General features: G+C 43.7%; 1 protein-coding gene across 1 annotated transcript in view; it reads left to right on the top strand.

Annotated features, from left to right (window-relative positions):
* Positions 1–22,594, top strand: part of LOC126153038 (uncharacterized) — a 182,617-nt gene extending 160,023 nt beyond the window's left edge. The window contains exon 10 of the mRNA XM_049916043.1: positions 22,400–22,594. Within this exon, the coding sequence (XP_049772000.1) occupies positions 22,400–22,594 (195 nt within the window). The remainder of the gene's footprint in view (positions 1–22,399) is intronic.
* The last annotated feature ends 2,457 nt before the right edge of the window (positions 22,595–25,051 follow it).

Raw genomic sequence — 25,051 nt, 5'->3', positions numbered from 1 at the left:
AAATACCCTCAGACTTCAAGAAGAATATAATAATTCCAATCCCAAAGAAAGCAGGTGTTGACAGATGTGAAAATTACCGAACAATCAGTTTTATAAGCCACAGCTGCCAAATACTAACACGAATTCTTTGCAGACGAATGGAAAAGCTAGTAGAAGCCGACCTCGGGGAAGATCAGTTTGGATTCCGTAGAAATACTGGAACACGTGAGGCAATACTGACCTTACGACTTATCTTAGAAGAAAGATTAAGGAAAGGCAAACCTACGTTTCTAGCATTTGTAGACTTAGAGAAAGCTTTTGACAATGTTGACTGGAATACTCTCTTTCAAATTCTAAAGGTGGCAGGGGAAAAATACAGGGAGCGAAAGGCTATTTACAATTTGTACAGAAACCAGATGGCAGTTATAAGAGTCGAGGGACATGAAAGGGAAGCAGTGGTTGGGAAGGGAGTGAGACAGGGTTGTAGCCTCTCCCCGATGTTATTCAATCTGTATATTGAGCAAGCAGTAAAGGAAACAAAAGAAAAATTCCGAGTAGGTATTAAAATCCATGGAGAAGAAATAAAAACTTTAAGGTTCGCCGATGACATTGTAATTCTGTCAGAGACAGCAAAGGACTTGGAAGAACAGTTGAATGGAATGGACAGTGTCTTGAAAGGAGGATATAAGATGAACATCAACAAAAGCAAAACGAGGATAATGGAATGTAGTCAAATTAAGTCGGGTGATGCTGAGGGAATTAGATTAGGAAATGAGACACTTAAAGTAGTAAAGGAGTTTTGCTATTTAGGGAGTAAAATAACCGATGATGGTCGAAGTAGAGAGGATATAAAATGTAGACTGGCAATGGCAAGGAAAGCGTTTCTGAAGAAGAGAAATTTGTTAACATCGAGTATAGATTTAAGTGTCAGGAAGTCATTTCTGAAAGTATTTGTATGGAGTGTAGCCATGTATGGAAGTGAAACATGGACGGTAAATAGTTTGGACAAGAAGAGAATAGAAGCTTTCGAAATGTGGTGCTACAGAAGAATGCTGAAGATTAGATGGGTAGATCACATAACTAATGAGGAAGTATTGAATAGGATTGGGGAGAAGAGAAGTTTGCGGCACAACTTGACCAGAAGAAGGGATCGGTTGGTAGGACATGTTCTGAGGCATCAAGGGATCACCAATTTAATATTGGAAGGCAGCGTGGAGGGTAAAAATCGTAGGGGGAGACCAAGAGATGAATACACTAAGCAGATCATAAGTATGTAAGTTGCAGTAGGTACTTGGAGATGAAGAAGCTTGCACAGGATAGAGTAGCATGGAGAGCTGCATCAAACCAGTCTCAGGACTGAAGACCACAACAACAACAACAAGCAGCCAGTCCCATCCAAGTCTAGGACAAGCAAAGTACACATGATTCATTTCATGACTCCTTAGATATAGACGGTATGGCATGAATTTTGGGAAAATATTTACGATAGCGAGCACGAGTAGAATTCTGTCTAGTCGTCGTAAACCGTCTTATGGTGTTTATCATTTATGCCTTACTCTTCGTGTATCAATGTGCATTCGGCACTTGAAGATACATTTTTAGCTATAACTCTAGTGCAACACATCTATAATCCACTCCTTATTCCATTCACTCTTCGGATAGTCCAACAACATCGATGTCTAGGATATATTCTTTGTTCCGTGTTTTCTAAATGGTCGGTCTTCTCATCCCCGTCATACCAGTATGCCCCTTGGCCTATACAAGTGCCATACCATCTAAATGTATATGATGAGTCATGAGAAGAACCATGTGAGCCGGCCGCGGTGGTCTAGCGGTTCTGGCGTTGCAGTCCGGAACCGCGGGACTGCTACGGTCGCAGGTTCGAATCCTGCCTTGGGCATGGGTGTGTGTGTGATGTCCTTAGGTTAGTTAGGTTTAAGTAGTTCTAAGTTCTAGGGGACTTATGACCTGAGATGTTGAGTCCCATAGTGCTCAGAGCCATTTGTACCATTTTTTTGAAGAACCATGTGAACTTGGCTTGCCCTAGACTTGGGCTGCTCAATATGCACAGATGTAATAAGAACTTCCCACTAGTGAAGGTAAACTTGCTGATACTGAATTTTCTGTTTGAAAAAGTTGCCAATAAATTAGAACCAATGTCAGTCTCTCTCTCTTTCTCTCTCTCTCTCCTTCTCTCTCTCTCTCCCTCTCTCTCTCTTTCTCTTGTGTGCACTTCATTTGTAGACCTATTACAGTAGCTACCATATGATATAGCATACTTCCTCTGTTGTTATCTACCAAGTTTTGAAGCGAAGAAGTGATTCAACTACTATGACGATATGTACCGCTGAAAATGATTCGTTTCGGAACTATGTCACAAAAATCATCCAAGAAACCAAGAATCAGTTTCTTTCAAAGTCTATATTCATTCTAAATAGATTACAATATAATCACCCAGTTGCGTAATCTGGATGGAAATCATTGTAGTTTTCAATATTTACAATTTTTATTATTTCCCTCGTGGTAGTGTTTGCATATCTAGTACAATATTTCGTCCCGATTTGCCGAACTTGAAGAGAGTTTGTCACTTGATCCTGCATCTTCAGATCACTTTCTGTTTACAAAAGTCTGTAATGATAATTACAAATTCGGCCGTTCTATCTATGTCTTGCTCACGCTTCCATGAATGTATACAAATTAGAATGTACAAATTTAACTCTTTCTCACAGTGTCAAATTGTTGAAAGTAATACAGTTGCAACTAACATTCGTAATGCTAATACAGATATTATCATTTTAAGTAATCATCATAACTGACATAGCCTCCGTTATGAAATACACATTTTGAACAGAAAATCACAAATTTCTTGTTATATTAATTTTTCAGTTTGCGGCCGAGACCAGAAATCTCTCAACAAGAATCCAGTAGGAAATTACTGTATTTTTAACCGAGAAACGATTTTTCCATTTTTGTATTATACATTCTATGGCTTCTAAAAGTAAAGATATACTTCTTTCGAAGCACTTACCTTGCTAATATTTAGCACTAGTCTACTAGTACCAAACAATCTGTATACTGAATTAACCACATACTGAATTAACTATATAGCAGAACAAGAAGACTTAAGAATGCAGGTTTGAGAGCCCATTTGCCAAAACCCTTATATTTTTTGTCCTAAGGTATGAAAACATTAGCAAAAAAGTAATTCTTATAATTAAGTGTGGTAACAATCAAGCAAAATTTAGAATAAAACGAAATGAATACTTGACATTCTGCTACTTAGGAAATACTCTTATTACAAAGTAAATAACAGCAACACGGAAAGCTATTTAGCTTTTATTCTTTTATTAGGGAAAAGCAGTCTTCACCAATAAACATACACACTTTCTTGGCAGGTCTATTAACCTGTATTCGAAATGACAGACGGATGTTTCGCTGTGCTTTCTGGCTTTGAAAATCATTTATTTTCTCTGCAAAAGCTTATTTGTTCCTGTAAACTTTTCAGTAAGTTTCGTTTATAGTCCAGTGATGTTACGTTTTCTGAAACTACTTGCTCATTTTTTTCTCCTTCAAACAAATTCTCCAGGCCATTGAGTCGACGCTGTCCATCTGAACATCTCTCATGAACGTAGACTTCTTACACTCATAGTCTTCAGTAGCCTGCGCTATCCATTCCTGGCTTTTTATGTTGCATGCTCTTTTCCCCTTATTGGCACATCGGCTACTTCCGTATACTGTAGCACATATCAGTACGAAATCCATCTTCTGGTGTGAGGTACTATAGACATTTTCCTTGTATATTTTATTTTGTACAGGTAATAGCTGCATTCAACCCACGTCTCAGAATTTATGTCAGTTTAGAATTTAGTCTGAGGCCTACCATTTTAGAAACGTATTCTGCACATTTGGAACAACTTTCCATCTCCTGCACGTTTAATACAATTTGTATTCAACAGGATCTGAAATATGGTTCCTGATACGCGTCTGAATTCTTTTAGATCCACAGGTGCCATAAAAGTTACATCATTTTTATTCATTCTTTCTACTTCAACGTCAGAGTTGATTTTCTGTTACCTTTAGCCCTCCTTTGATAATCACGTGGTATGTCCTCCAATTCGAATTTATATTCTGTGTTTATTGCAGTTTATATCTTAGAAGTATAGATATAAAATTGTTTACACTATAAATCATATCAATCTACTGAAGTATTCCTCAGTACTTTTTATGAAAAAAATGGTGTACGTCTTCTCTTACAATGAATTTAGTGAAAGTGCCGCATATGCTGAAAGTTCCTAGGCGTTCCAAGGAATTTTATTGTCTTCGAAGACATTGCGTCGTTAATATCTGATGAAACTAAAACGTTTAAACCTTTTACAAGTTGATGGAATTTCAAATGACACCTTATTTCTTCTAAAATATTTTCTCTTCTTCCATTACAGTAAGGGTTATTTTCCTTCTGTTGCGGGCTTTCACTTTACTCTCTGCATTTTCTTACACCTTTTTCTAGAGTAACAGTGATTTCATTTGCATTTGCTAAATCCATTCAGTTTCCGTTGTCCGAAATTATGTCCAAGCTTTCAGCAGGCCACGCCATTTTCTCCATTACTTATGATTTTTCTGATTTCTTTGCATTTCTGTCTCAAAACAGACGTTGTGAATTTCCTGTTCAGCGTATTTCATAAATAAGTTTGTAAGTATTTCTTGAACTTTCCTGTGGTAGTAGATTGACCTTTCTTGCCATTAAATCTGTTTCTTCCAAACTAGTTATTTCCTTCATGACATGAAGAACTACAGCTCATTTCGCCAAATACTTCTCACACAGTTATCAGTAATTTAATCCCATCGTTTCTCGTCCGCCTCCGTTTTATAATATGGTGTTTCAGTCTATCTGATTACCTTGTATTTCAGTTTACTTCAGAATCTAGCTTTTTCCAACGACAACAGTCTATTTGACACATATATCTACGAATATACATGACACAAGTGTCTAAACTTATATGAAATACATATCTACGACACATTTCTTCTTCCCATGGTACCCAAGTGAGTGCAGTGTTTGTCCAATGGACCTGCAATATATTCTTCCGCTCCTAGACATCAATGCTTCATATTTCACCATGTTCATTGTAGCTTACTGAAGCGATTAAATGAGGACTCAAGTACATTTCACACAATGACAAAAAATTGAACACAATGTGCAACATTTGAGGATAGGCTCAATTATAATTTGTTTTACTTTCGTTAAAAAGAAAAAAAATGAACTCCCAAAATAAATTTGGCGTATCGTCAACCTCAAGGGCTTCATCTTGATAGCGATGAAGCGGTGCAAGCAGGAGAGAGGTTGTGACATCGTCAACAAAGTCAAACATTCTACAGCGATGGTATCAACAAACAGGTCTTTTATAAATGTATAAATGCGCAATACAACCTGAAAAAAAAGAATGGCTGATTGCTGCACTCTATCATTTATAAATTACATAGCAGTTGCTGAGTGCATCCACTTTCCTAATGGAAGGTAACCTGATAAACCGGTCTTTCATTGGGAGAAATGTGTTCGTCGACAGGGTGATTATGTTGAGAAATAAATAAGTAGTCATGGCGAATAAAGATGTAGACTGTTAATAAAGTCAGTTTTCAGAATGAGATTTCCACTCTGCAGCGGAGTGTGCGCTGATATGAAACTTCCTGGCAGATTAAAACTGTGTGCCGGACTGAGACTCGTTAGTTTCATTTAAAAACAATTAAGAGCTTTCAGATAAAAAATTTGGGCGCATTACTTTACAGCACGCCCTTATAAATGTTAAATTGGCAGTTTGATCGAAATGGTATTTTTAAAAATTAATTTATTTCTTTTCTAGTTATTACTCCTCGAAATAGTAGCGCCAACATTCTTCGTATTTTACAAATGTGTTTTAGTATGTCTTACACTTTCTTTTGGATCTCACATGCAAAGACAGTTGTGACAAGAATAGTGTAAATGGTACTAGCAGAACAGCGGTTATATTTCTTTGTAAATTTTACATTAAAAAAATTACTTGTAAGTAGATTCATATGGACGCCAAAGAAGATATAGTGAGGAAAAATAACATGGAAAAGTAGTAGAACCTAAGTAATGTGGAGACTATAAAAATTACGTGCATGGGTGAGAAATGAAAAGAAAAAGAAGCATAACTGGGATAATATGTGAGATGTGGTTCAGTTTTTGACAGTGATAAATGGAGATGTACATATGAATGACTGTGGGAAATATTATGATAGAATGTACTGTTCCAGTAGTTGCCTACTTAGCAGAAATGTGGCCAACCGCTTCAGGAAAGTAACACTTCGATTCACGTTTAACAATGAATACACACGACCAAAATCGCTGGGAGTAGAAGGCTACCTCCGTAATGAGGCGAAGATACGACCATCGGACATAATAGGAATACTCCTTTCCATTGTTAATAGTGTCGTATATGTCAAGGTTGTTGACAATGGGACGTGCGACAGGATCTCGAAATCTGCTCAACATGGCCTCCGGTTTTGTTACGGTGACGGAAACGTCGGGGTAGTTCACGATCAGACAGCAAAACGCTGGGTTCAGTTCAATACGTTATACGTTTTAAATGTGGTGCGCCAGGTCACGATTGTTCTTCGCTGCCACGTGCCATTGTATTTAAACATCAGTGGATGTCGCGCAGTCGTTATATACGACGCCCAACCGAGGACATGGTCTAGGTATGGCAAGGAGAGTCATCTCCGTATGGAATGCCTGATACGGCGCATCACTCGGTTGCTGCCTGCTGAGGTGCCAAGAGAGACTGCCTGTCACCTACATGGTGGCCCTCACTTCACCGCCCACTGGTCGGCGATCAACAAAACCACTGTCACAAGGGACACGCCTATCTGCGGAGTCGGACGGAATGGAGGCGCCTGCGTCCCTCCCTCCTCCTACGACATCGACGTCGCGCCAGCCGCTTCGATGGAACTTTCAACACTTATTGTTCCTAAGAATCTTTTGTGCTGTAGCGTCGGGAATTCCTCCCATGTTCCAATACTGAAGGTCGGGCGTGCAAGCAGTTGTCACCAAAGCGTTTGCGCCGTATGGCCTCCGACCAGGATACATCACCCTCTATCAGCAATTCAGTGACCGAATGACCTCGTGACGTCTCGGTAATTTCTCAAGCTGAGGACGACCACAATGTTAGTTTTGGAGACATACCAGTACCGATAAGCGCGATGCCTGCGCTGACAAATGATCTGGAAAAATTCCACCCCATTGGTGGTCGCCATCGGTGAGGTATGTGTATGTACACATCCAAGGCGCCGATGACATCGGCATGGGGCGAGGATTCACCGAACCCCTCGCTGGTGCCTATGGCATCCCCGACGGGGCAATAAACACATGGCAGCAGCTGTGGATTTCAGGGACACCCGGCGAGCAGCAATGTCATTTAGCCCTATCTGAATGCCTGCCGGTGTAATCCCCACATGCGGTGGACCACAGGTACGATTAATATCAACAACATTAGTGACATATGGAATAATCGTGACTGCTGCCGGATGTTTGTGTCGCTCTGGCACAATATTACAGCCACGTAACTCGTTGCCTTCTTCAGGTGCTACCTGAGACTGTCGTATTGAAGGATCTTGTCCAGTATTTATGCCCAGAGGGTGCTGGGTGCTCTCTTTGCCGTCCGCGCCCGCCTGGCGCTGCTTGTAATGTGTTGTCTCTTCCCTGGTGCTCCCTCGGACGTCCGCGCCCGGCTTGGTCGCCATCTGTGGCAGTCCTCTGAGGCCCGTCCTTTGTCGGGCGTTCCATTCGCGGTCGGTGCCCACCTGGTGCTGCTCCTGAGGTTTTGGCCCTTCCCTGGTGCTCCCACGGACGTCCGCGCCTGGCTCGTCCACCATCTGCAGTTGTGGCAGCTGTCTGAGGTCAGCCTCACGTAGGGCGAAGAAGGTGGCATACCTGCCATATGCTGGACCTATTTCTGCAAAGATCAGCAGAATTCTTTCAAAATATCACATAAAGAGTATCTTCTGCCCACCCTCCAAAATTGGGACAATGCTAGGGAGCGTAAAGGACGACACATTACAAGCAGCGCCAAGCGGGCGCGGACGGCAAAGAGAGCACCCAGCGCCCTCTGGGCGTAAATACTGGACAAGATCCTCCTATATGGCAGTCTCAGGTAGCACCTGAAGAGGCCAACGAGTTACATGGCCGAAATATTTGGCCAGAGCGACTCAAACATCCGGCAGTAGTCCCGATTATTCCATATGTCAAGATCTCGCCGGGAAAGCCTCAAGAGTTAACTACTGCGTGAAATGATTTGGAGTTCCGACATTGAAGTCACACCTTTTCAGGATGTGAATTTAGCCGCCCTGCTAGAGGAGGCCGGTTAAGCCTCTTACGCCTCTCCTCTTGATGACCTTGGACGAATAATGGCCGCATATGTTTTTGATGACATAACAATTGAAGACGTCATGTACCTGCCATCCGCGAAGGGTATGGTGCTTACCATGAAGGGCACCCACATTGTAAATGTATACACTCCATCTGGTTCTCGCCGTAGAAGGACAAATTTACTCTGGGAGATCGCTCCCCTCTTTCGTGGCCGCTACGGACACTGACTACTTGGCGGCGACTTCAATTGTGTTTTACATCGGAAAGATCAACAACCATACTTCAAACACTGCCAGAAACTGTGCTTCGTCGTCCGCGACCTTTTCCTCTGTGACACTTGGGAGATCCGACATGGCGATGCGCAAGGCTGTAGGTACCAGATGGGCCACTCTGCGAGTCGCATAGATAGGATTTATATCTCCCACACCACACACTTTACCAATCCCGACTGCCGACGGCGTGTAGTGGAGGTTTGGACATCGTGCAAAGACGGCGTCTAGCATGTTCGACGACTATGGTTTGGTGACTGGAGTGCATAAGCCTGCGATACAGCGAATCTTCAGGCAGTTTCACAGAGAGGTGTCTTCATCGAACAGCCATTCAACATACTTTTAGTTTGCTGTGCTTCATCGCCTTTATATGCAACCAATGCCTCTGGCCGTTCATATGGATCGCAGTAAGCTCAGTGCTCTCATAGTGGTGCTGACCCGTCTCAGATTGTAGCGAGTGAGGACTCGACGTCAAGATACGGCGTGGCAGGAGGACCCCTCAGGACAGCACATCGTGATTGACAGGAAGCGCCGACGCCAACAGTTGGTTTCATATCCCGACGCTCACAGGGGGCATCGGGCCACCAACCAGGTAGATAATGTGGCTGGCTTTTGTGGAACACTTTGGCCACATTTACTAGTATGAATATATGAACAATATGAAGTTCTTGATCGGCAGCAAGTTTCGTCCCACATCACTTGTACAACCTCGAACACAGAAGTCCTGATGCAGGACATCACCTGTGTCGGTTCAAGAATACGACAGCAAAGGGTGTTCCAAGCAAGTCGCTTGGCGTGAACGGTCTCCCTGTGGTATTTTACCAGCTTTCCATGAATCATTGGCGCCAAGGCTGACAACGATGTTCGACAAACTGTTGACGACAGCCACCGTTTGTTGAAGCCACTTATTGGGAAACGATGTTGTCGTATCCTTCCAAGTCACTTATTGGGAAACTCATGACGCACCCTTGGCAGTACACAGGTACGCGTTCCGCAGTTGTATCTATACAGATGACCTGTTGCTGCTGGTATGGTCATAGGAAGAGACGTGTGCATACTTGATCTAATTTCCACGTACAGGGACATTACGGGCATTGCCTTGAGTGTTGCCAAATCTACAGCAATTCCAATTGGCCACGGACTCACACGAGAAAAATTGACGCCTCTACATTGCGTCCAGAGCTTCCATTGCCTAGGCATCGTCTTTACATCCATCACCCATCGAATCACAGTGTCAACTTTCAATGCGCTCTCCTAGTCACCCACAAGTCCTTTCGACAACATCGCCGCCACTGCCTTGACACTTTGCAACGTGCGCAATATTTGAACTTGCGTGTAGTTTTTAAGCTGACGAGAGTCACAGACAACTAATCGCAGCCTACAGGTCACGTTGGACTACTTCCGGATGGCAACATTTTTAAAGTCAAACATGCTACACTCTCCCTCCCCGGAACGCAAGGGAACCTGGACTGACCAGTATCTGATGGAGTGCGGCAGCCTTATATCGGAACACTATGAACAAACAGCAATTAGGCACAGGGAACTCAAGTGACAACCGTTGGACATATACACGCCAGCCTCCACCTCCCCTCCAGTGTCAGTAGGACCTTTGCGCATCTGTCTGTCTTTCTTGTCGACATTAGCTATGTATGCAGTGGCTTCTAATGTAGACGCTCCCACATCCAAAGGATTTCTACATTCAATTACTACGTGGCATACTTTGCAACAAAGTTGGGATCGAATATCCGTTAACGGGGTGGACGACGGTGTGGCATCTCCATCAACTATACCTCCCTATATTAGGCTGAGTGACATGGTATCACCTTGCGTGTGCGAAATTCGCCTTTAACCAGCATTTACACCCGATTTGTTTGATGGACATTCCTTTATGCTCCACATGTCACTCGGTGGACAGTGGAGCCCATCGCCTGCCCTGCGCCAATATTACTGAAATCTGTACGCTGGGGTGGTAAATGGTCGCCCATTTCCTCAATGCCTCTGCAACTGTGGTCGAGCCACACGCTTTCATTTGCCCTGAGGGCGTGAGTTTCCTGCAACCAAAACTCAAGCAATAGTCTGGGTCAAAGATGAACAGTGCCCTACCTTCTTGGAGAAGGAGACAAATCGCGACTTGGTCTTTGAACCCTACTACAGAATGAGAATGCGGAGATTCAACAATATTCACGCTACCGCCTCTATTTTTCCAAATTAGTGGGATTTTGCGCGGTCCCCCACTCACTGGAATATGCCTGGCGTGGTTGATTCGACTGCTGTTGAGTTACACTGCTAACACTGTCTCAACTTATTTCAAGCGTTTGGTGGGCATAGCGCCTAATACCACCCTGTCCTTGTTTCCCATTCCCTTTTCCCCTGCCAGTCACTGCTGTGTCACACGATGAAATTTCATGGTTACAATTATCTCCTTCTTTGACCGTCCCTTCTTGTCAACTTTTAGTTGGTTGATGGTGTCGGGCACGCAGTAGTCGACCCCTGCCTACTCCACCTCCCGCCCCGCCATCGAACTAGAGGCGATTTACTCCTACTATCTTCCATCATCCCTAACTTCCGTCTGACTACAAGAAAGGGTCAGTTTTCCCATTATGTATTTTCTGACGTTATCTGTTCATTTGGTATATTGTATTGATTAAACTTTATATCTCTGCCTTGCTAAATGAAAATAAGTAAACAAAAAAAGTGGTAAAGCGTCGCGCAATGTGGATGTAAAGTCTCCATTTCATATATTTAAAAAAAAAAAAAATAAAATAAAATAAAATAAAAAGTTGTCTAGAGGTATCTTCTTCAATTGATAGCCAAAAAGTCCTGGTTCCCGAGTCTAAGCCCCGCCTCCACTTAAATTTTAATTAAAAAACGTCACGATATGGCAACCAAAGACTTCGACGCAAGAAGTCACCTTCACTCGCCAGTAACCGTGTCAAAGAGGTAGGAGGAGCGGACAAATTTCAGGACACTTCTTGCCCTTGGGATGTGAAACTGCCCCTAAAGGCGGAAGAATCAGCAATGATCAAAGGCATGAGGATGCAGAAGGCAATGGAAACCACTGCATTAAAGACACATGACGTGTATTCATAGGACGGTAGGCCTGTAACTGAAAAATTGTCATGATATTCTCTCCATTGGCAAAAAATTCCGGAATAACCCCCCATTGGGATATCCGTGAGGGGACTGCGAAGGGGGAGGGGGAGATGTCCATGAGAAAAAGATTGACTAACCAACAAAATGGCAACATTCCACACGTCAGGCCGTGGAATGTCAGAAGTGTGAACGTGGTAGGGAAACTAGATAATCTGAAAGTGTAAATGCTAAGGCTCAGTCTAGATATAGTCGGGATCAATGAAGTCAACTGGAAGGAAGACGGGGATTTCTGGTCAGGTGAAAAAAAATGGTTCAAATGGCTCTGAGCACTATGGGGACTTAACATCTGAGGTCATCAGTCCCCTAGAAATTGGAACTACTTAACCTAACTAACCTAAGGACATCTCATACATCCATGCCCGGGGCAGGACTCGAACCTGCGACCGTAGCTGTCGCGCGGTTCCAGACTGAAGCGCCTAGAACCGCTCGGCCACACCGGCCGGCCTCTGGTCAGATAATATCAACAGCTGCAGAAAATGGTATAACTGGAATAGGATTCGTTATGAATAGGAAGGTAGAGCAGGAAGTAGTTACTGCGAACAGTTCAGTGATAAGGTTGTTTTCGTCAGAATCGACAGCACACTAACACCAACAACAATAGTTCAGGTATACATGCCGACGTCGCATACTGAAAATGAAGAGGTTGAGAATTTATTTGAGGATACTGAACAGGTAATTCACTACGCAGAAGGGGGTGAAAATCTAATAGTCGTGGGGACTGCATTCCAGTTATGGGGGAAGGAGTAGAATAAAATGTTACAGGAGGAAATTGGTTTAGGTCAAGGAATGAGAGAGGAGAAATTGGTTTCTCCAGTATATTTCAACAAGAGGTAGCGAATACTGTGTTCAATGTTCTCAAGAGAGGGAGATATAAGTGGGAAAGGCCGTGAGGCACAGGAAGATTATACGAGTAGTTAGATTACATCAGGGTCAGGCAGAGATTCCGAAATCATATACTGGATTGTAAGGGGTACTCAGGAAGCGGATAAGGACTCAGATCACAATTTAGTAGTGAAGAACAGCAGACTGAAGTCTAAGAGAGTAGTCAGGAAGATTCGGTGTGCAAAGAAGTGGAGTACGAAAATTCTGTGGAATGAAGATCTCTAAGGCGATAATTACTGCGATCAGGGATGTCTGAATAGGAAGTTCAGTTGAAGAGAAATGGACATGTCTAAAAAGGGCAATCACGAAAGTGGGAAAGATAAACGTAGGTACAAGGAAAGTAACTGCTTAGGAAGAAATACTTCAGCTAATCGATGAAAGAAAGAAGTACAAAAATGTTCAAGGAAATTCAGGAATGCAGAAATGCAAGCCACATAGGAATGATGTAAAGAGGAAGTGCAGGGAAGCTAAGGCGAAAATGATGTATGAAAAATTTGAATAAATCGAAAAAGAAATGATTGTTGGAGGGACTGACTCAGCATATAGAAAAGTCAAAATAAGCTTCCGTGAAATTAAAAGCAAGGGTGGTAACATTAAGAGTGCAATGGGAATTCCATTGTTAAATGTAGAGGAGAGAGCAGTTAGATGAAAAACGTACGCTGAGGGCCTCTGTGAGGGGAAGACCTGTCTGATGAAGTGATAGAAGAAGAAACAGGGGTCAATTTAGGAGAGATAGGGGATCCAGTAATAGAATCAGAATTTAAAAGAGTTTTGGAAAACTTAAGTTCAAATGAGGCAGAAGGGACAGATACCGTTCCACCAGAATTTCTAAAAGCATTAGGAGAAGTGGCAACAAAACGACTATTCACGTTGATATGTGAAATGTATGAGTCTGGTGATATATCATCAGACTTTCGGAAAAATATCGTCCACACAATTCCTAAGATTGCACATGCTAACAAGTGCGAGAATTATCGCACAATCAGATTCACTGCTCATGTGTCAAAGTTATTGATAAGAATAACTCACAGAAGAACGGAAAGGAAACTGAGGATGTGTTAGATGACTATCAATTTGGCTTTAGCAAAGGTAAAGATACCAACAAATGTCGTAGCTAACCGTAAAAACCTGGCTAGCTTTTGTGCTTGCTTCTTTCCTTGCTATTGATCAAAAAATTTATTACACAGGTTCAGTTCCTGTGTCAGAATTCATGCTGTTCCCACTCCATCACTCAGCTTAGAGTAGCCGTCTTAGATTGTTTGCAGATGATGCTCGGTCCAGCACACAGTTTGGCCAGGAAGTTTCGTATCAGCGCACCTTCCGCTGCAGAGTGAAAATCTCATTCTGGAAACATCCCCCAGGCTGTGGCTAAGCCGTGTCTCCGCAATATCATTTCTTTCCTGAGTGCTAGTTCTGCAGGTTCGCAGGAGAGATTCTGTAAAGTTTGGAAGGTAGGAGACGAGATACTGGCAAAAGTAAAGCTGTGAGGACGGGGCGTGAGTCGTGCTTGGATAGCTCCTTTGGTAGAGCACTTACTCACGAAAGGCAAAGGTCCCAAGTTCGAGTCTCGGTCCGGCACACAGTTTTAGTCTGCCAGGAAGTTTCAACCTAAATTAGAACGATCACATAGATAATATTGTGCTTAGAGCACACCAAAGACTGCGATTCATTGTCAGAACACATAGAAGGTGCAACATGTCTACTAAAGAGACTGCTTACACCACGCTTGTCCATCCTACTCTGGAGTATTGCTGTGCAGTGTGGGATTCGCATCAGGTGGGTCTGACGGATGACATCGTAAAAGTACAGAGAAGGCCAGCTCGTTTTATATTAGCGCGAAACAGGGGAGATAGTGTCACAGACATGATACGTGAATTGGAGTGGCAATCGTTAAAACAAATGCGTTTTTCGTTGCGACGGCATCTTCTCATGAAATTTCAATCACCAGCTTTCTCCTCTGACTGTGAAAACATTCTGTTGGCACCCACCTACACAGGGAGAAATGATCATCACGATAAAATAAGAGAAATCCCTCGTGCCGTTCGAGAGTGGAACGGTAGAGAGACAGCTTGAAGGTGGTTCATTGAACCCTCTGCCAGGCACTTTATTGTGAACAGCAGAGTAATCACGTAGATGTAGATCTGCTGTGGCATTTCACAGCACTGTTAATTAACACAGCCACAAACTGTAAAAGAAACACTTTAACGTTTGCGTAAATAATGACACTTTAGTTCCAGTTATGTCGTACGAGTAATTCTCCGGAAAATAAATATTACGTTTAACGAACTGTAGAATGTGCTTCCTGCAACTAACACCTTGCGTGAACTTGGCTTGGGGTCTCTGATGCATCGTGACACCTGACTAATGCGGTCTCTGAAATGATAACGATTTTCAGTTATGGAAACTGAAGTAAGTAATTATCCTACAAAAGGTAATGAATGTAATTATTGTTCAGAAGTAATATCCTGCGGTGCAGATGCTTTTCTTATTATCTGGATTTTGTAATTTTTGGGGCTAGGAGCACTCTTTTCTTATCCGACATTGCCCAAGTTTCAAACAGCTCATTTTCTCGTGAAACGGATCCAAACTGGAGCGTCACCCAAGCAATAACATCAGAATTTGTAAAATGTGACATATAATAGCCACTACAGTGTAGTAACGGTAACAGCGTATCACTTTTGTATCGTGATCAACAATATAAAAAAGGTTGTTTCTTCTTCATTGGCCATTTCACTGACCTGGTGGTACAGCGTAACACGCACGCGCTAGTTTCTGAAACAGTGAAGTGGGCCAGACCCGGATTGAAACCGCGAGACGGATTAGCGTCCGTAGGTGATACACCAGCCAACTTCCTTGTGGTTTTTGGGCGCTTTCCCGTGCTCGTTTTGGCAAATGCTCGTCTCGGAGTATACGATACGTAAACATTTTAAATACAATCACAGAGATAAAGAAGTTCACATATTTCAGACATGTAGCGCACATGGCAACCCTCCCTTAGGTACCTGAAGGCTGCAGTGACAGAAAGGGCATTCGGCCGTCAACTTAAGAAAAAAAAAGCCAGCTTCAGTACACCGGAACCTATTCTAGGCGGAATTAACGCTACCCTACCTTATTTCATTCTGCCCAGATCTTAAAAATATGCTGATTTTTCTTTCTTTACAGCAAAACGAGTAACACACAAATGGTGAGGTTCATGGTGACGGTGTTACATCCAGCAACAGATTCTTTGTGGGCGGGAAGAAAGGGATCATGAACAGAGAGGCAATAGGAGATCGCATATAAATGGGTGGCTATTTGGAAGGATGATTCTGAGCTGGGAAGTGGGACCTAGTGAAAAATGGCGTAGCCAGAGTGGTTCAGGAGACAGAGGGATATTGGCGCCTTCATCTAGGAACAGGGTAGTTGAATTAGGGATATAGCTAATGGGATGAGTAGGTGTCAAGATGAGTACTTGTTCCAGGAAGAGAGAGCCTATTACTATTACCTGTTCCGAGTGGCTGTGACGTGTTAGTATATGCGGGGTAGCAGCCCTGAATTGAAGAATATTGTGTAGGTAACTGGGTAGCGATTGTTGAATACGTGCAATGTATAGGATTTACGAATTTGTTTGAGGAATTTAAGAAGACGGGGGGGGGGGGGCGGTGAGGGGGCTGATGGGAATGTTTTACGAGGATACGTGTAGGAGAGGGGAAGCACATACAGAGACAAGGCAGACTACATGGCGTTCTGGGATTTGTACGAAATGGTATCATTTACGGAGTGCAAACATTATTATTATTATTTTGCTTTCGAGTCATCAGTCTTCTGACCGATTTGATGTAAGCCGCCACGAATTCCTCTTCTTTGCCAATCTCTTCATCACAAAGAAGCATTTGCAGGCTACGTTCTCAATTATTTCCTACGTTCCTCTACAGTTTTTACCCTCTATAGCTCCCGCTATTAGCATTGAAGCTATTCCCTGATGTCTTAACAGATTTCCTATCATCCAGTCGCTTCTTCTGGTCAGTGTTTTCCATGTATTCCTTTCCTCTCTTATTCTGCGCAGTACCTCCTCACTCCTTATTTTATCAGTCCACCTACTTTTCAACATTCGTCTGTAACACTACATCTCAAATGCTTCGATTCTCTTCTCTTCCAGTTTTCCCACAGTGAATGTTTCACTAACATACAATGCTGTGCTCTCAGAAATTTCTTCCTCAAATTAACGCCTATGTTTGATGCTGGTAGAATTCTCCTGCCCAGGAATGCCTTTTTTGCCAGAGCTACTCTGCTTTTGATGTCCTCCTTGCTCCGATCGTCAAGGGTTATTTTGCTGCCTAGGTAGAAGAATTCCTTAACTTGATCTAATTCGTGATCACCAATTCTGATGTTAAGTTTCTCGCTGTTCTCATTCTGATAATTCACATAACTTTAATCTTTCTTTGATTCACTCTCAATCCATGTCCAGTAATTATTAGACTGTTATTCCATTCACCATATCCTGCAATTCTTCTTCACCTTCTGTGAGGGTAACACTGTCAGCGAATCTTATCGTTGACATCCTTTCACTTTGAATTTCAGTTCCACTCCAGGACCTTTCAGTTATTTCCATCGTTGATTCTTCGACGTACAAATTGAACAGTAGGGACGAAAGACTACATCCCTCTCTTACACCGTTTTTAATCCGAACACTTCGTACATTGTCTTCCACTCTTGTATTCCCTCTTGGTTTTGTTACAATCGGTATATTACCAGTCCTTCCTTCCTATAGGCCAGCCGCTGTGGTCGAGCGGTTCTAGACGCTTCAGTCTGGAACCGCGCGATCGCTACGGTCGCAGGTTCGTATCCTGCCTCGGGCACGGATGTGTGAGATGTCATTAGGTTAGTTAGGTTTAAGTAGTTCTAAGTTCTAGGTGACTGATGACCTCAGATGTTAAGTCCAATAGTGCTCAGAACCATTTTAACCATTTGAACCTTCCTATAGCTTACCCCTATTTTTCTTAGATTTTCGAACATCTCACATCATGTTACACTATCGAACGCTTTTTCTGTGTAGACAGATCCTATGAACGTATCTTGATTTTTCTTTAGTCTTTCTTCCATCATCAAACGCAACGTCAGAACTGCCTGCCTGTGCCTTTATCTTTTCTGAAGCCAAACTAATCGTCACCTAATACATCCTCAATTTTATTTTGCAATCTTCGGTATATTATTCTTGTCAGCAACTGGGATGCATGTGCTGTTAAACTGATTGTGCGGTAATTCTCAAACTTGCCTTCTCTTGCAGTCTTCGGAATTGTGTGGATGATATTTTTTCCGAATATATGTTGATATGTGTCATGAGACTCAGTCATTCTACACACCAACGTGAGCAGTCGTTTTGTTGCAGCTCTTACCGCCCCCCCTCCCTCCCTCTATTCTTTTAGAAATTTTGATGGAATGTTATCTATCCCTTCTGCCTTAAGTCTTCCAAATCTCTTTTAAATTCTGATTCTCATTCTGGATACCCTTTTTTTTCTCTCTAAATCGACTCCTGTTTCTTCTTCTGTCACGTCATCAGACAATTTTTCCCCCTAATATAGACCTTCAATGTACTCTGCCTATCCGATTTCTCCTCTACATTTAACACTGGAATTCCCACTGCGCTCTTAACGTTACCTCCCTCGTTTTTAATTTCACATAAAGTTGTCTTGGCTTTGCCATACGCTAAGTCAGTCGTTCCGACAGTAATACCTTCACATTTTTCATACAACCATTTCGCCTTAGCTTCTCTGCACTTACTATTTCTTTCAGTCCCAAGCGACATGTTTATCTGTAATCCTGAATTTCTCTGAACATTGTTGTACTTTCGTCTTTCTTTGATTAATTGAAGTATTGAAGTATGTTACCCACGGTTTCTCCGCATTTATCTTCTTTGTACCTATGTTTTTGTTTCCAACTTCTGCGAGTGCCCTCTTCAACTTAACTGTCTACTGAGTCATACCTGATCGCACTATCTATCACTACATCAGTACTTCCACACATCACTTCTCTGCGCACCGATTCTTCCTGACTAGTCTTTTAAACTCCAGTCTACTCCTGGGTACGCCTTATAATCCAGAATCTCTGTCTGACGATGATGTAATCTAATTGAAATCTTGTCGTATCTCGCGGCCTTTTTCAAGTATATCTCCTCCTCTTGAGATCCTTGAACAGAGCATACGCTATAACTAGCTGAAATTTATTACAGAGTACAATTAGTCTTTCTCCTCTCTCATACCTACTAGCAGGCGCATATTCTGCTGTAACCCTTTGTTCTACTCTTTCCCCTACAACCGCACTCTAGTCTCACACGACTATCAGATTTTCATCAATTTTTACATATTAAATGACCCGTTGAGTAAATTCATATAGCGCCGCCCGGTTAGCCTTGCATGAAGGCGTGCCGGTCCCCGGCGTGAATACGCCCGGCGGATTAGTGTCGCGGTCCGGTGTGCCGGCCAGTCTGTGGATAGTTTTTAAGGCGGTTTTCCATCTTCCTCGGCGAGTGCGGGCTGGTTGCCCTTATTCCGCTTCAGTTACACTATGTCGGCAATTGCTGCGCAAACACTTTCTCCTAGTACGCATAGACCATAATTACTCTACCACGCAAACATTGGGGTTACACTCGTCTGGTGTGAGACATTCCCGGGAGGGGGAGGGGGGGGGAGCTGTTCTTGAGGAGCCATCATGTTGAACCAGTAGATAAATTGATTGAGTTTCATTTGGAGGGCTCACTGGGTTTTCAGTAGTGCAGAATAGAGAGCCAGGAAAGCGGTGTTATCAGCATCCTGAAGGAAGTTAACTGGTGGATGTGGTTCGGTCACATTCTCAGCGTAGAGGTGATCAAAGATATCAGGGCAGATGGAGCCTTGGGGCTGGGTTGTTTGGGGGAGGAGGCTAAACAGCGAGGTCATCGGTCTCATTGAATTGGGGAAGGACGGGGAAGGAAATCGGCACTGCCCTTTCAAAGGAACCATCCCGGCATTTGCCTGGAGCGATTTAGGGAAATCACAGAAAATCTAAATCAAGATGGCCGGACGCGGGATTGAACCGTCGTTCTACCAAATGCGAGTCCAGTGTGCTAACCACTGAGCCATGTCGCTCGATGGGGAATTGGTATTGTTAACAGTGAGAAAGAATTGGTGAAGGCAATAAGGCGCTGGGGTATATTTAATTCTTTTTGTGTAATGGTGTCAAAGAAGTGGAAGCTAGAAGCCAGGATGGGACAACGATATTTGTGCATTCACGGACTGTGGGGAATATGAAGTAATTAAAAATGAAGAAGATGTCAGAGAGACAGGATGCAAAGTAGGCAGGTTTGCTCAGGTTGTCAGATAGGCGATGTTGGTTGTGGAGGAGCAGGCAGTGAGGGAAGGGATTACTGCCAGTGAGTCGATGGAATGCTTTCCCTTACTTGGAAGCGTAAATTGGGGTGTAGCATGAGTCTGCTGTCTTTTTTAGCATTTAAAAAGTTCTTTGTGTGTCTCTGTGTATGGCCATGGTGTGTAATCGTACCCTGGTCATGAGTCCGTAGGAAGGACTGGTAAATGTGATGGAATCAAGGTTTGTGGGAGGACGGTGGGCCAATGAGGATATATGGTCTTGTTAAGAACGTGAGAGGATATAGCACCTGGCAAGGTCTGCTGCAGGAAGGATGTGGCTTGAGGGATACCATAGGGTTGGTGGAAGGTTAATGGGTGCTTTCCAGTCTGGGCGTCTATGGATTCCCGACGGGCATTCCTGTTGGTGTGGGAGAAATATTGTATGACCTTTGGCTGGAGTCTGGGATAGAGTGCATGGGGATGGGATGGAAGGGGTTGGTGAGGATAACAAGTAGGTTGTGACTTCCACTTCGACGGAGTAAAAACACTCTAAAACAAAATAAATGTCGCATCTTAATGGGATGGAAACCGATAGATATGGTGTACATGTACAGATGAACACGTGATAACAATTTCATATATTCATATATACATATATTTCATATATTCAAGAGAAACAGCTCTAGAAAATGTGCAAGTCAGTAGTGCAGTGGTAAATCTAATTGACTGGAGTCGAATTGTTTTTTAGGGATGATATCGCTTCGAACTGAGCCCCGATGTCCAGTGCAGACGTATCTGTAGACGCCCTAAGCAGTGGTGGGATACCACCCTGACTGTCGCTTGCCATAGTGATCTCCTTTGATGCATTCTGGGCGTGGGGCAGCAGCTAGTCAAATATTTAATAAGGAAAATGACCAAACAGCCGCCTACTTTGAGAAGATATTTGATTTCACTTTCACTACCAGTTTCGGCAATTCAGTATGCCATCTTCAAACCCCTGCATATTAAAAGAAGTGTATATCGACGTGTATCACAGCTGCCTTTACTGAAAGTGAAGCGTAATAATAACCTACAAAATGCAAGTAGCAGCGTTAAGACAAGTACGTTCTTTTGTGATTCATGGCATGCTATCCTGGACTTACATTTCAGCAGTACTGGATGATCAAAAAGTCAGTATAAATTGGAAAACTGAATAAACCACGGAATAATGTAGACAGAGAGGTAAAAATTGAGACACATGCTTGGAATGACATGGGGTTTTATTACAACGAAAAAAATAATAAAGTTCACAAAATGTCCGACAAATGCTGGTCGTTTGGTGGTGATCGTGTGCTCCGCCGCCACTTTCGTCATGCTTGGCCTCCCAGGTCCCCAGACCTCAGTCCCTGCGATTATTGGCTTCGGGGTTACCTGAAGTTGCAAGTGTATAGTGATCGACCGACATATCTAGGGATGCTGAAAGACAAAATCCGACGCCAATGCCACACCATAACTCCAGACATGCTTTACAGTGCTGTTCACAACATTATTTCTCGACTACAGCTATTCTTGATGAATGATGGTGGACGTATTGAGCATTTCCTGTAAAGAACATCATCTTTGCTTTGTCTTACTTTGTTATGCTAATTAGTGTTTTTCTGATAAGATGAAGCGCCATCTGTCGGACATTTTTTGAACTTTTGTATTTTTTGGTTCTAATAAAACCCCATGTCATTCCAAGCATTTGTGTCAATTTGTACCTCCCTATCTACATAATTCAGTGATTTATTCAGTTTTCCAATTTATACTGACTTTTTGAACACCCGGTATAATGGCCAACCGCACACTGCGAGAGTTTCTACTGCGTGTTTACGTGATTGCCAGACCCAACCTTGACCGGCAAAGTCGCCGGGTGTCTCGACGATTGAGAATGTTTGGAGTATTATGCCCGCGCGGGATTAGCCGAGCGGTTTGAGACGCTGCAGTCATGGACTGTGCTTCTGGTCCCGGCGGAGGTTCGAGTCCTCCCTCGGGTATGGGTGTCAGTGTTTGTCCTTAGGATAATTTAGGTTAAGCAGTGTGTAAGCTTAGGGACTGATGACCTTAGCAGTTAAGTCCCATAAGATTCCACACACATTTTTTGGAGTATTATGGGAAGGTCCCCCCAAGCAGCTCGGCATTTTGACGCTATAACGCGCCACTTGGACAGAATTTGGCCTGTTACCTTCACGAGCACATCCAGCAAGCCTATCAATCGGTGCGAAGCCTAATAACTGCTTGCATAAGAGCCGGATGTGGATCAAAGATTTATTGATTTGCTCATTTTGTGAAGCTCTTGTTTCTGACTAAATAATCCTTGTTCGTCTGTACATGTACATCACAACTACCGATTTCCGTCGCAAGCATGACGTCACGGTCACGTGTGTCGGCAGGTGAGCGACGTGTGCCGCTGCCGGCACCTGACGCACTTCGCGCAGCTGGTGACGGACGCCGACCTGCAGTGGGGCGGCCACGCCGGGGCGCTGGAGGCGCTCTCGCTCGCCGGCGTCTGCGCCTCCCTGCTGGGCGCCGCGGGGCTCGGCGCCGCCGCCGCGCTCGCCCCCGAGTGGCGCAGCAAACCGGGGTAACGTCTGTTTCTAAAAATCACCATCTGTTTGCGCCTTTGATTGTAATTATTAACTATTTTTCACTACTAAACAATTACAAGTGCTGTTCCATTTTTTTCTGGTTGGGTGGCAACGTGCAGTGCATTAGTTTCAGCTACTGCTTTTACTGTATTTTTATATCAGTTTACTCAAGACAATTGTTCGTTACTCTAACGTTTGCCTGCTCTGTGCTGGGGCTGGACAGCTTCACGGCTTTTGTTCATGAACGTCAACTACCACTTGGAAGTTGAGTAATAGCCTAACTTTAGTCAAAAAGTTATGCACGGAGAAAGATATAGTCATTTTAGAAATTTTGTGAGACTGTGGTACGTATCCGAACAATAAACTTGTAATTCGCTCAGAGGTCATTATTATAAACTTAACTTAGTATTAAGGAAACAGTCTTAATCGCTTCTTTTTATTTATTTAGTGCCGACCGCTTTCAGCCCATCGCTGGGGCCATCTTCAGGGCGAACGTACAGTGAAATTACAATACATATCTTAGACAAAACTAACGACAACCATCTATATAAGTGGATTACATAAATATAATTTTTACCCGCTGGGCGACTGCTAGTGGCGTCACGTTTACCATGGTGTCGCAGGAGACTGTAAAGACTTTCCTTTTTTTTCTCCTTTATTGTATTTCGATTCCCCCCGAAGGGGGCGGGCTGGGAGCTGCTTAGTGCGCTGCTCTGCAGCCTACAGACTTTTTAAAACGTAAGAAAGAAGATAAGAAACAATAAAATCAGGCGATAAAACGGTCACTGAAATTCTAAAACGGCGAAAAATTGTGGAAAGTTAAAACATAATGCAAAGGGTTGACAAAACTTATAAAATACAAGGAAGCAGACAGGGAACATAGTAGACAGCCAATTAAAAAACATGGCGACAGTCTGGTTTCTGTTTGCAAGAGATATAAAAATCACACCCAGCGACAGTATGATGGCCGTTCGCAACACTTCGGAGAGGACACACAACACGGAACACTCACTGTAAACACTGTATTAAAATGTCGGCACAAAATAACACACTATAGCCGATGGCAGATGGGGGGGGGGGGGACCTGGGCAGATGGGAAGGGGGGTAACAAGGAGGGAGGAGAGGAAAAACGAAAGGGGGGGGGCACCAAAGGAGGGAGAGGACTCATAAGGGGGGGAGAAAGAATTGCCTTTTTTTTCTTTATTGTGATTTCATTCCCCTGCCCCATATGGGCAGGGGAGGGCTGTCAGCGGCACAATCCGCTGCTCTTCAGCCGAGTGACACTACAACTAAAACAAGAATAAAATGATACATACATAAGGAGATAAAAAAGGGGAACATAAAACAGAGTAAGGGGAGAAAATGGAGGTAAAAATACACGGACATGGAGACGTTCATGGGGGACAGTTAAAAAAGTCACCAGAAAGTTAAAAAACACAGTTGGCGATTCTTAAAACACAGAGAAGACACTGAATGTGCATGCACAGGTTAAAGGTCGGCCACAGTATTAAAAACACTTCAGAACAACACACTTAAAACCCACTTGGAGCACACACGATGAAGAATAAAACTGCCAGGTGGGACCTGCTGAGGGAAAGGTCAAAGAGGATGGAAAAGGAGGGGAGAGCATGGGGCAGCTGGGGAAGCGGCGGGATGAAGAGAGGAGGGGCATCAGTAGGTTAACAAAGAGGCAGGAGACATGTGGGGTGGGAGAGGAAGAGGGAACACAGGGCAGGGGAAACGAGGCACAAGAGATGGAGGGGGGAGTAGGAGGGAGAAGCCGCTCAGGAGGAGGGAGGGGGAGGAGAAGGAGCCCTGAGGAGCAGGCAGGAAGATGGGGTTAGAGTTGGTAGGAAGGGTAGATGTCAGGGCGAAGCTCATCATCCGGGAGGGGTAGACAGTGGAAGTTGTGTTGGGAAAGGAGATGGAGGGTGTGGAGATGGAGAGAGGGTGGGACACAACAGTAAAGGCGCAGTAACTGGTTGGGGATGGAGAGGAAGGGAGACACCAGGGGGTGAGGGGGATCAAGCCGGTGGACAATATATAGTGTGCGGATGTGTTCAAGGAAAGGGAGATGGTGGGGGAAGGGGATGAGGTCGTAGAGGATGCGCGTTGGGGATGGAAGGTGGATGCGGAAGGCGAGGCGGAGCGCATGGCGTTCGAGGATTTGGAGGACTTTATAGAGCCAGGGAGGGGCGGAAACCCAAGCAACGCTGGCATAACAAAGGATGGGGCGGATCAAGGATTTGTAGGTATGAAGGATGGTGGAAGGATGCAGACACCACGTCCGGCCGGACAGGAGTTTCAGGAGGCGGAGGGGGTTGTGAGCTTTGTTCTGGATGGTAAGGAGATGGGGAGTTCAGGTGAGGTTGCGGTCGAGTGTGTGGCCAAGGTATTTGAGGGTAGGAGTGAGGTGGATAGGATGGCCATAAATGGTGAGGTAGAAATCATGGAGGC

The sequence above is a fragment of the Schistocerca cancellata genome, chromosome 2 (assembly GCF_023864275.1).
Source record: "Schistocerca cancellata isolate TAMUIC-IGC-003103 chromosome 2, iqSchCanc2.1, whole genome shotgun sequence".
NCBI classification, from domain to species: domain Eukaryota; kingdom Metazoa; phylum Arthropoda; class Insecta; order Orthoptera; family Acrididae; genus Schistocerca; species Schistocerca cancellata.
The sequence above is the reverse complement of the archived record's forward strand: the minus strand, read 5'-3'. Positions and strand labels throughout refer to the sequence as shown.